Source organism: Ipomoea triloba, chromosome 14 (assembly GCF_003576645.1).
Source record: "Ipomoea triloba cultivar NCNSP0323 chromosome 14, ASM357664v1".
NCBI lineage: Eukaryota > Viridiplantae > Streptophyta > Magnoliopsida > Solanales > Convolvulaceae > Ipomoea > Ipomoea triloba.
In genome coordinates this window covers 22,178,379-22,191,556 of record NC_044929.1, presented here as the reverse complement: position 1 = coordinate 22,191,556, position 13,178 = coordinate 22,178,379, and the positions used below count along the sequence as shown (strand labels likewise).

The window sequence follows — 13,178 nt, the reverse complement described above, 5'->3', positions numbered from 1 at the left end:
TATAGAGATTATGAAGACTATGAACAACCTTACTCAAGGACATATGGATCTTCACAAGAAGAATACCAACCACCAAGGCAAATACTAAGAACTCAATTTGATGAAAGAGAAGATGGTGACTACACCCACTCAAGAAGAGCCACACCTCCCCCTCAAAGAAGAACCATATATGATGAGCCACTGGAGAGTTACCAAGAGTCTTATCATGGTCACGATTATGAGCATTCAAGTCGGACACAACCACTAAGGAGAGATATCTCTTATGATCATTCAAGGGAATACCGGACACCTAGGTATTGCCGGGATGATTATGAGGATGATTATCATGATCAAGAAGACTATTCTTATGAATACCGGGGGTATAGGAGGAGTGCATCTCACCAAAGCTACGATTCAAAATCTTACCAATCTACCCACTATGACGAGGATGATGACTACCCTCAACAAATAAGATTATCTAATTCTCAATCATACGACTCTTACCCATCCCAAGCCTACTCTCCACAATCTTACACTCAAAACACACCTCCACCCAAAAAGAAATCTATTATCGAGCACATGTATGACCATTGGTTGAAACCCAAGCCAAGAGACCCAAATGACCGCTTCAAGACCATTGAGGAACACATGTTTGAAGATATGAATCGACAAGTGATTTGTTATGCTTGTAAAGGCCTCACTATAGGTATCAATGCCAAAAGTACCCATATTGCAAGAAATGTAAGACTAACTTCCCATGTGAATGTAGGTACAAGCATCATAGGGACGAAGTTGATCAAAATCCCCAATACCCTCCATATTCTCAAGATCATCAAGACTATCCATACTACTCCAACCACTATGAGAATGAGGAGAACATGATGCAACCATATGAGGAGGAAAACATGGAAGACATGAAGAACAAGATGTTGGCAAGGATAGAAGAATTAAAGCAAGAAATGGCCAATATTAGGGAAGGGTGGAAGCAAGAATATGAGAATGTTGAGGAAAAGGAGAGTGATGGTGATGTGGAGATAGTGTGGGAAGAGGAAAAGCCATGTGGTGACACTATTGAGCTTGCATATGGTAAGACACTTGACCCTATTAGTGTTAGCACTACTCTTGGCGATAAAATTTCTAAATCTTGGGCCGACATGTGTGATGAGAATAATGATTGTGGTGATATTGGTGTTCCTATTCATTTTGATAATGCTAATATTGATTGTGTTGATGATGGAGTTGAAAAAGTGGTAGATATGACTAGTGAAAATAATTGCATAATTGAAGATGTTGATAATGCTTGTGTTGAGATGCCTAGTGATGAAATTGGTGTTAAAGAGCATGATAATTTTTGTGATGAGCCATATGATGATTCTTTTGATCATAATTGTGGGGATGCTTATATTGAAAATGTTGTTGGTAATGTGGATTGTGTTGTTGATAATGTGCATGCCAATCCTTTGGAGAATGTGGGTAATATTAATGCTAAACATGATGATGAAAATTGTTTTGATACTTGTGGAAATAATTCTTTCAATTCCATGGAGAATAATTCAATAGAGTCGTGTGTGGATAATTTCTCTAATTCTTATGATAGCAACTCTTCCAATCCTTGTGAAAACAACTCTTTCGTTTCTTTAGATGATAAAGATGTTCTTGAGTCTTTTACTTTTGGTGATGAATCTTTGTCAAATGAGCTTGCTAATGATTTGCATGAGATGCTTTGTGGTGATGATGATATGAATATCGAGGTTAGCTTGTGTGATCTAATTGATGTTGAATTGGTGAACTTCCATGATAATTGCCTTAATGATGCTTTACATATTCATGATTTGATTGGTAAAGATCGGAGTCAAGAGAGTGTGACTATAGAAAAGGAAAATGAAGAAAAAAATTTTGAAAATGAGAAGGTGTTGTTTGAGGAAGTTCATGGCAAAACAATAGAAGAGGAAAAGGAAAAGATAAGAAATGAGAGTGTTAGGGAGCAAGTTGAGGAGAAAGTGAAAAATGATGAAAAGGAGTTTGGTGAAAAGAAGAAAAATGAAAAAAGAGGTAAGTTGGAAGATAATAGCATACTCATGGACAAGGATAGTTGCCAACCTTTGGAAGAGAGTATGCTATGTATTGAATTAAAGGAGTTTTCTAATGCCCGGCACTTGAGGGCGTATCTTGAAGAAAGAGTGGATGGGGCAAAAGGATTTGTCCCCGTCCAAGTATGTTGGAATGAGGGCTTGAAAGTTGCGTCGGGCTACGGACGTTAAACGGAGCGCTTCTCGGGAGGCAACCCGAGGTTATCTTACATTTTTATGCATTTTGTTTTTGTTGTTTACTTTTGCTTTCAATAAGTTTTGCATTAATGGAAGTTAAATTCTCTAATATGGTTTGTAGTATCGCAATGTGTTTGTTGATGTTGTAGGGAAATTGATAAATGGCTCAAAGCTAAGAGGATGATTAAAGGCAATGTACTTGAAGAGAAGCAACAAGGGAGTCTCTTTATCTCTCTTGTCTTTTGTTAGTTTGCCTATATACTTGCCTTTTAAAGTGTGGAAACCAGGAGATGGCGTGACATTGCATTGCATGTTTTGAATCCTTCATAAAAGCATTTTTGTATGATCCTTGGAGCCCATAGCACACTTTTAAAGTGTGGAAAAGGGCGTGGCTTTGCATATGACCTTATGACTTTTCCACATTGTGCATAATGTGAACATCGAGGACGATGTTCGTTTTAAAGTGTGGAAAGGGAAGCACCTTTGTGCTTAAAAACTTTGATTTACAAAGAGATGCTTAGCGTAGAATGTTGGATATGTTTGAAATGAATGCATTGTTTAATCTATCTTGGAAAATGCGTGTTTTGAAGGAGCATTTGACTCTCAATTTGGAATATCCCTTGAAAGAAAACTCTTGTTCACTTTTAAAGTTGTTGATTTTTGTATGCTTGTGTGATGTTCACCCCTCATTTAGTCCGGACCATGGTCAAGGAGGTAACGAAGTGGGAGTGTGCACCTATCAACCCTAGTAATATAATGTTTACTAAGCCCGGAAATGAACCTAATTTTCTTTGTTTTTGCTCTCCCGAAGGTGGCGTGTGGGGTTGTGAAGGTGATGCTTTGCTTTATTTTGTTTAAAAGAGCCCAATGAGGCCAAAACCCCAAAAGAGTCCAATGTGGTCACCTTAGAATATGAAAAAGATGAACCGTCTCTCTAGGGCAAGTTGGGGGCAACCATCGCACTGTCTTCGAAAAAGCGTAGAGCTCTACGCGAAGTCGGTTGCCCCGATACGAGGTCTTGGGAGATGAGAAAATTGAAGAGAGCCATTCCGCCAAGATTCGGGCACCCATTGCACCGTCTTCAAAAAAGCATGGAGATCCATGTGAAGTCGGGTAGCCCGATGGTTGGTCTTGAGGGGTAGTAGATAACCTTGAAGCCTTTTTGTTTATCACACTAGAATCTAGGGGGCTTGAGGTTACAAGGGTGGTCGAATAGGGTTGGTTTGTGCACATCGGTCCCACTAGTTGGCTCGGCTAGTGGCCCGCTTTAAATGATTGGTGAACCTATTGTTGGATTGCATGCTTGAAATCGTATGAAAAAGAAAGTTAATCTAATTGCTTTGTTGTAGCCAAAGGGCTTTGTTTCTTGGGATATTCGTTGTTGAGAATCAAAAGTTTGTTTGAAAACACATTTTCATGATAGCTTAAGGAATGTATTGATTTCAAATATGTGCATCGTTCTTGTGTCTTAGCTTGCTTGCATATCAAAGTTTGTGGCATCCTTTGCACTTATGTGTTGTTTGTTCAAGGATAGCTTGCTTGAGGACAAGCAAGGTTTAAAGTGTGGAAAATTTGATAAGTGCAAAAGATGCCATCTTTATAAGGTCATTATCGGATCGTCTAGTGCACAATTCGTTGCTTTTGTGATTGATTTGTCCCTTTATTGCGTTAGAATGATTGGCATTGCTATTAGACCCCGTTCCACGCTTGACTAACTGTTTTGTAGGTAAAAGATGTGCAAAAAGGGCAGGAAATGACAACATTTCAGATAAGTGAAGAACAAACCAAAGTTGGAGCAAAAAATAGGCCAGGACTGCAGTGGACGCGCGGTGAACGCGCGTCCACCCATGCGTCCAGGCCTGCGTCCGAAATTATGCTTGCAGAAGTTTGGCAGCAGAACAGCAGTCTGCTGTGGACGCGCAGTGGACGCGCGCGTCCACCCGGGCGTCCATCAGAACGCTTGCAGAAGTTGAAGTCTGGACGCATTTATCGCAGTGGACGCGCCCGTGGACGCGCGTCCACCATGGCGTCCATCGCGAAGTTGGGCAGTTTTCGCAATGTTTAAAAGGGGAATTGAGCTAATTTTTCAGGGGATCTCTCCATTCATCCACTGATAAATGCAAAAGATGCCATCTTTATAAGGTTGTTTTAGGATCATCTTGTGCACAATTGAAAGCTTTTGTGTTTGATTTGTCCCTTTATTGCGTTAGAATGATTGACATTGCTATTAGACCCCGTTCCACGCTTGGCTAATTGTTTTGTAGGTAAAAGTTGTGCAAAAAGGTGGAAAAGGCATGGATTTCGAAGATAGATTCACGGGCCAAAGTTGGGAAAAAGAACACAGGGCATGGACGCGCATCGGACGCGCGTCCGCCCATGCGTCCGGAATTTGGCTCGCAGAAGTTCGCACAGCAGAGCCGAAGTCTGCTGTGGACGCGGGTCGGACGCCCGCGTCCGGATTTCACCCCTCTGAAGTTTGGATCAGCTCTGCTGCGGACGCACGGCGGACGAAGGACAGACGCCTACGTCCGAAAATCAGCTCGCTGAAGTTCATGAGCTCTGCTGAGGACGCGCGTCGGACGCCCGCGTCCGATCTTTGCCTCTCTGAAGTTTTGCAGCAGCGCAACAGAAACCCCGCTGGACGCGCAGCGGACGCGAGTCCAGTCGGGCGTCCACAGCCTACCAGTTTGGCGGGTTGCGCGATTTAAATAGGGATTGGAGCAGTTTTGCAAGGGGGATCATTCATTTTCATCTTAGCTCACCTTAGGAAAATTCTCTCTCTAGAATTAGGTTAAAATTCCCTCCCATTCCACACTCAAATTTCAATCAATTTTCAATTCAACTAGCTAGAATTAGAGAGATCTTCACTTCAACTTTGGATTGCTCAAGCTTGTATCAAGATTTCTACTACATTCAAGTAACATTTCCAATTTCTAGCTTTATAATTCAATTTCTAGCTTTTGATTTGTTTTGTTGATTTGATCTTGAATTTTGTTTTTGATCTTGAATTGCACTTTGATTTTGATTCTAGTTTTCTTCCTTGTGATCAATTGCAATGTTGATTTGGATTTTAAGAATAATTGGCTAAACTTCTTGTGATTTGGATCAATTGAACTTGTGTGTATCTCTTGAATGCTAAATGTCTTGAATTAAGGTTTGAATGATGCTTAATGGATGCTAAATGTCTTGAATTAAGGTTTGAATGATGCTTAATGGATGCTTGATGTCTTGAATTAAGGTTTGAATGATGCTTAATGGATGCTTGATAGTGTTTTGTAAGGTTTGAATGATGCTTAATGGATGCTTGATAGTGTTTTGAAGTGTTAGTGTGGACTCTAGGCCAACTCGGCCGGTTGCCTTAGGGAATTAGGGTGACTCTAGGCCAACTCGGCCGGTTGCCTTAGGGAATTAGGGTGGAATCACTCACCTATGAGAGTAGGGAGTGATTTAGACCTCTCCAACCACTTTTCCTTCCCACCTTTGAGAGAAGGGGGATTGGAAGACATGTTAATCACATAATGTGTTTGCCAAAATGCCTCTTGGAACTTAGGAGTTATGAGAGTAACCCTATTGTGTAGAAGAGAGTCCTTTGACCATGAGAATGGCTTAGGTGTTTGTGATTTTGTCTCAAGTATGTCCCTTAAGTGTTACCTCACCTTAACCTCTAGGAAATCAAGAGCTTACGTACTTGTTAGATTGATCCGAATCCTCCTTCCAAATAGACTGTTTCTTACTCGTTTACCTTAGCTTGTTTACCATAACATGCCATACACACCTATCTTTTTTGGATTAGCTTTCGAAAACTAGGCCCCCTTATGACTAGTCCCTTGCTTACAGACTCCCTCCTTGCCTTTCCTTGAGACCGACACTCGGGAACTTCTTCCCGTTTTAACACCTACCTCTTTCCATCCACCGCGAAAACTACACCCATCATCCACCATTCCACACCCTAGACTTTCTCTCTCTAGGATTAGCCTAGAGAGATCTCTCCCAATTCACTCCACATTGCAATTCTTAGTTTAGATTAGAATTAGAGAAGAATTCCATTGTTGCAAGATTGTGATCTACATTCAAGTTCAAGATTAAAGTTCAATTTCAAGTTCAAGTTCAAATTCAAAGTTCAATTCCTAGCTAAGTCTTCCTTTTAATTTCTTGTCATTACTTTTACCTTTTGCTATTTCAATTCCAAGTATGATTAGATAGATCTTTGTGGAGTTGGATTGAGAAATGTTGTATGGATATTCTTGAGCTTTGAATTGATCAATTAGGTTTTGCAATTGCTTGATTATGAGTTTGATTGTGTGAGTGGTGATCCACTTTGACTCTTGTGTAGGGGTGATCAACCTATATGAGAGGTGTTTGGAGAAGGAGTCTCATCTACGAGAGTAGAGTTACTCCTTAGCCTAGCCTAGCACATTTCCCTCTCACCTTTGAGAAAAGGGAGAAGTGGAAGATAAGAGGCACATAACGTGTTTGACAAAATGCCTCTCCTAGCCTAGTGATCACAAGGATGACATTACGGTCTAAGGAGTGAGTCCATTGACCACGAGAGTGGCGGTTGTGTTGGTGACCTTATCTCATTTTCATTATCTAAGTGTTGCTAGCCTAATATCTTAGGAAATCAAGGATGCCTATATGAGTTGCAAGATCCAAATCCTCCTTTCCAATTGATTGTTTCCAACGTTTTGTTCCTTATTTTTATAATGTTTCATGCGCATACCTTACTATGTTTGGGTTAGCTTTCAAACACTAAACACTCTTGTGCTTAATCCCCTTACCGCTTGAATTCCCTCATTGCCATCCTTTGAGAACGATACTCGGAAATCTTTCCGTTTTAACACCCAACTCTTTCCATCCACCACGAAAACTACACTCATCAGTATTCTATCATCATCTTCATTTGCCATTGCTTTAAAAATCTTAAAAAGCACTGTAGGCAAATTCCCTATGAATTCATTGTAATCAAAGACACGAAGTTGAGGAAATAAGTATCCTTTGATTTAGGTAATCATAATATTATAAGTTCAACTTTAGATAGGTGTATGTGGCTTGTTGGTTTTCTTGGTTCGAGCAATCGAGCCTACTGATCAGCTATGCAACACATATATTCATTTACTTTCTTGTAGTTCTTTATCAGTTAGAGTCATAAGGCATAATTACTCAATGCACACCCTCATATATAGTGGTTGTGGTTTCCAAATAAAGCACTAACCATAAAATAAAAATAAAGCACTAACCATAAAAATATATTTATTTTACCACGTCAGCTGGTGAAGAATTTTGGTTTGTCTAGCTTGACCTATAAGAATATCCGCAGTATAAATGCCCNGGACTCTAGGCCAACTCGGCCGGTTGCCTTAGGGAATTAGGGTGGAATCACTCACCTATGAGAGTAGGGAGTGATTTAGACCTCTCCAACCACTTTTCCTTCCCACCTTTGAGAGAAGGGGGATTGGAAGACATGTTAATCACATAATGTGTTTGCCAAAATGCCTCTTGGAACTTAGGAGTTATGAGAGTAACCCTATTGTGTAGAAGAGAGTCCTTTGACCATGAGAATGGCTTAGGTGTTTGTGATTTTGTCTCAAGTATGTCCCTTAAGTGTTACCTCACCTTAACCTCTAGGAAATCAAGAGCTTACGTACTTGTTAGATTGATCCGAATCCTCCTTCCAAATAGACTGTTTCTTACTCGTTTACCTTAGCTTGTTTACCATAACATGCCATACACACCTATCTTTTTTGGATTAGCTTTCGAAAACTAGGCCCCCTTATGACTAGTCCCTTGCTTACAGACTCCCTCCTTGCCTTTCCTTGAGACCGACACTCGGGAACTTCTTCCCGTTTTAACACCTACCTCTTTCCATCCACCGCGAAAACTACACCCATCATCCACCATTCCACACCCTAGACTTTCTCTCTCTAGGATTAGCCTAGAGAGATCTCTCCCAATTCACTCCACATTGCAATTCTTAGTTTAGATTAGAATTAGAGAAGAATTCCATTGTTGCAAGATTGTGATCTACATTCAAGTTCAAGATTAAAGTTCAATTTCAAGTTCAAGTTCAAATTCAAAGTTCAATTCCTAGCTAAGTCTTCCTTTTAATTTCTTGTCATTACTTTTACCTTTTGCTATTTCAATTCCAAGTATGATTAGATAGATCTTTGTGGAGTTGGATTGAGAAATGTTGTATGGATATTCTTGAGCTTTGAATTGATCAATTAGGTTTTGCAATTGCTTGATTATGAGTTTGATTGTGTGAGTGGTGATCCACTTTGACTCTTGTGTAGGGGTGATCAACCTATATGAGAGGTGTTTGGAGAAGGAGTCTCATCTACGAGAGTAGAGTTACTCCTTAGCCTAGCCTAGCACATTTCCCTCTCACCTTTGAGAAAAGGGAGAAGTGGAAGATAAGAGGCACATAACGTGTTTGACAAAATGCCTCTCCTAGCCTAGTGATCACAAGGATGACATTACGGTCTAAGGAGTGAGTCCATTGACCACGAGAGTGGCGGTTGTGTTGGTGACCTTATCTCATTTTCATTATCTAAGTGTTGCTAGCCTAATATCTTAGGAAATCAAGGATGCCTATATGAGTTGCAAGATCCAAATCCTCCTTTCCAATTGATTGTTTCCAACGTTTTGTTCCTTATTTTTATAATGTTTCATGCGCATACCTTACTATGTTTGGGTTAGCTTTCAAACACTAAACACTCTTGTGCTTAATCCCCTTACCGCTTGAATTCCCTCATTGCCATCCTTTGAGAACGATACTCGGAAATCTTTCCGTTTTAACACCCAACTCTTTCCATCCACCACGAAAACTACACTCATCAGTATTCTATCATCATCTTCATTTGCCATTGCTTTAAAAATCTTAAAAAGCACTGTAGGCAAATTCCCTATGAATTCATTGTAATCAAAGACACGAAGTTGAGGAAATAAGTATCCTTTGATTTAGGTAATCATAATATTATAAGTTCAACTTTAGATAGGTGTATGTGGCTTGTTGGTTTTCTTGGTTCGAGCAATCGAGCCTACTGATCAGCTATGCAACACATATATTCATTTACTTTCTTGTAGTTCTTTATCAGTTAGAGTCATAAGGCATAATTACTCAATGCACACCCTCATATATAGTGGTTGTGGTTTCCAAATAAAGCACTAACCATAAAATAAAAATAAAGCACTAACCATAAAAATATATTTATTTTACCACGTCAGCTGGTGAAGAATTTTGGTTTGTCTAGCTTGACCTATAAGAATATCCGCAGTATAAATGCCCATCCAATTACAAATATATCCTTGGCAAATGATGATTTCATTAGTGTAGAAGTGGATACACATTGATAACTCTTAATAGCTTATTTGAACATGCATTATTTGTTTACTAGTGTAGTTCACGAAAATGAAAGACCATAAAGAGGTCAAGTAAAAGACTCCCACGCATATCGCATGGTGAAGAAATTAAAAAAAACATACAATTTTTCTTATCTTCAAAATTTAGGCGTTTAGCTATATAACTATGAAAGGTACATGAGTAAAACATGTAATGTATAGTACAAACTACATGATTAAGACTTTCTAAAATTAATATAATCAAATGCTCTAATAATTTTATTTTATTTTATTTTATCTTTATTTATTTCAATTTCATTTTGATTAATTTTTCTGAGCTTGACTTGCATAATTATATGATTTTTGATAAATTAAATCAAACAAATTTATGTACAAATTGGATGGTAACTAATTTAGTGTCTTACTCTTATGTAGGTCTTTAGATTTTTTTTTTATTATTATTATCCCTAAAGGAATGAAACCTCATATTTTTACAAATATTATCGGTGTTTTCTAATTCAGATTTGCTTAATTGTAAAGTTTTGTTAGTTTTTTTGGTTTTTTTTTTCACTCTTTGTATCAAGAAAACAATGTAATAAACTATCTAGGAGAAATGAAGAATTTTGTTTTGAGAGAATAAACATAGGCATAACAAATCCATTTTACTAGAAAGAAAGCTCTAAGACATGAACATATTGACATTATTCATCATGCAAGAATTGAAACATTTGGTATCAAACCAAAGCCATACAACTCAAACTAACTAGAGATAGATCATATATGAAAGCCAACCGTACTTGGGAGGTGGCCCGTGGCTTATGAGTCGGCAGCAAACCAAACCACTTCTTTAACAACAACATCCTCTGTCTCGAGTATTTGTCATTCGGAGAGAAGCCAAGTGAGCTGCAAAAGTTAGTAAACACACTTCATAGTATATTCCTTCAAGTATCTACACTTATGCATTACCAAACGAAAACATACCATATATAATTGTAAATTGCTTTGGTGTAATAAGATTACTTACCATTGACGATGCTAGTTTCTTCTCCTTCTTGTTTTTGATCTTCTTCTTTTGATCTTCATTGCTAGTTTGTATGCTTCTTCCTCAACAAACTTCGCAATGAATTCTGGCTTTCCAGTTAAGAGCATGAGATTTCCCATGAATAATTCAAAAAGAATACCACAACCGTACCCCATTGCCACAACTTTTACGGTGCATCCGCTCAAAAAACTCGAATCATATTCTTGGTGGAGCTCCTTTGGTGCTGGAAGTTGCAGTATCATGCCATTCCCGCAACCTTGTGACAAAGGTTTGCCTTTCAATCCATCATTTCCTTGGAATGAATTTGCTTCAAATGTATTGAATTGTGGGCCTTGAGGTATGCATCCCACAAGCTTATTATGTGAGAGATTCAACACTTCCAGAGTTGTACTTCTTGCCAATTGCTCAGGGATAACTCCACCAATTTGGTTCAAAGAAAGGTCTAAAGATTCCAACATGGTTAAATTTCCGAGAGACGCTGGAATGTGCCCAGTGAACTTGTTACGTGATAAATTTAATTCACGTAATGCAAGAAGATCTCCAATGCTATTTGGAATATGCCCTTCAAATTTGTTGCTTGAGAGATCAATGGTAATAAACATGCCAAATACTCTTACAAGTTCACGTTCTTGCCCCTTCATAGTCACAATCAATGAATCTTCATAGTAAAAGGGAGATAAAATGTCTCTACCGGTATTGTCCAAACCAAGGTACATTTGTGATTTATCTTCAGTAACATTTGTCATGGCTTTAAAATTCTTGAAAAACCATGTGGGTAACTCCCCTGTGAATCCATTATGAGAGAGGTCAAAGACACGAAGTTGAGGAAACAAATGCCCTTTAATCCTCCTATTTCGGATGGAACCATTCAGCCGATTAAATCTCAAGCTAAGAACCTTTAGATTTGGAAGAACTCTTAACCACATTGGAAATGTACCACACAAATTGTTGTGTCCAAAATCAAGAACTTCTAACTCTTTACAATTGATTAAAGATCGTGGCACTGCACCCTCTAATTGGTTACCATACAAACTAAGTCTGCTCAAGGAGTTGCAAACCTTAAATTGTGTTGGGATTGGCCCATGAAATTGATTCTGGTGCAAATCTAACACAGACAGATCTTTTCTTACCAAACATTGAGGTATTGGCCCAGTTAACGAATTGTTTGCTAAATCCAAAATTACGAGAGAACGTAAATTGCAAAGGGTTGAAGAGACAGGATTTGATGTTGGATTTCCACTATCAAACATAAGTGTACCAATGAAATTGTTTGTGGAAAGGCGTAGGGATTTAAGTTGTGTGAGGTTTCCAATTGTTTGAGGTATTGGACCAGAAAAGTTGTTTCTTGACAAGTCTAGAACAATCAAATTCGATAAGTTTCCTATTTGAGGTGGAAGTGTTCCATAGATGTTGTTTTCTAACAATTCTAGATGTTCCAAACTTTCCAAGTTTCTTATTTGAGGTGGCAACATCCCAGTGAGATTATTATTGGAAAGCTCTAGATCAGCAAGGCCAGTGAGGTTTCCGATTGATTGTGGTATTGGACCTAAGAAGCTGTTGTTTTGGAAGTCTAGATTACCCAAACGATGCAAGTTTCCAATTGTTTCAGGTATTAGACCAAAGAGGTTGTTTTCAAACAAGTACAACTCAAACAAATTTTGCATATTCCCTATCTCTGGTGGAAGTATTCCAATGAAATTGTTGTTGTAAAGGGAAAGACTAATGAGGCTTGTGAGGTTTCCGATTGTATGAGGTATTGGACCATAGAAGTGGTTGTCTGATAAGTCTAGCACATTCAAATTCTGCAAGTTTCCTATTTGGGGTGGAAGTTTTCCTGACAAATTGTTTCCGGAAAGCAGAAGGACGTATTGGAGGCTGGTAAGGTTTCCAATTGTTTGAGGTATCAAACCATAGAGATTGTTTGCATCCAGCTCTAATTGAGTCAAATTTTGCAAGTTTCCTATCTGCGGTGGAATGGTGCAATGAAACTTATTTCTGGACAAGGAAAGGTATTCAAGATTTGTGAGCAAACCAATTTCAGGTGGAATACTGCCATTGAAGGAATTGTCTGCAAGCCCCAAATGTGTAAGCTTGGTCCAATTGGAGATGAGATGTGGTGAAATATTACCAAAAATAAAATTAGATGATAAGTCCAGAGTAGACAATTTGGTCAAAGATGACAGTGATGAAGGAATAGTTGAATTCAAGAGATTTTGGCTAATATCCAAGAATTGAAGATCTTTGAGTTCGCCTATAGAATATGGGATTTCACCTTGAAATTGATTTTGTGACAGTTGAAGAATTTTGAGGCTGGGAAAAGAAGTAAAATTGAGGTGGTGAAGAGTACCAGAAAGATCAGCATCAGAAAGATTGATCTCAGAGACAGCTCCATCAGCATTGCAGACAATGCCCCTCCAATTACAAAGGTTTGTTAGGTTGGATAGTGACCATGATTTGAGTGATGAAGAGGACAGGCCGCTCTTCCATTTGAGAAGAGCTTCAGCTTCCGTTGTTGTTGATGCTATCGTCTCCAATGCAAAGAAACAAGGCAT

At 38.8% G+C, this 13,178-nt stretch overlaps 1 protein-coding gene across 1 annotated transcript; it reads right to left on the bottom strand.

Annotated features, from left to right (window-relative positions):
* Positions 1-10,619: 10,619 nt before the first annotated feature.
* On the bottom strand, positions 10,620-13,178 carry LOC116004111 (receptor-like protein 52). Its single transcript, XM_031244045.1, has one exon. It carries the CDS (start codon positions 13,176-13,178, stop codon positions 10,620-10,622), a length of 2,559 nt encoding a protein of 852 aa, XP_031099905.1.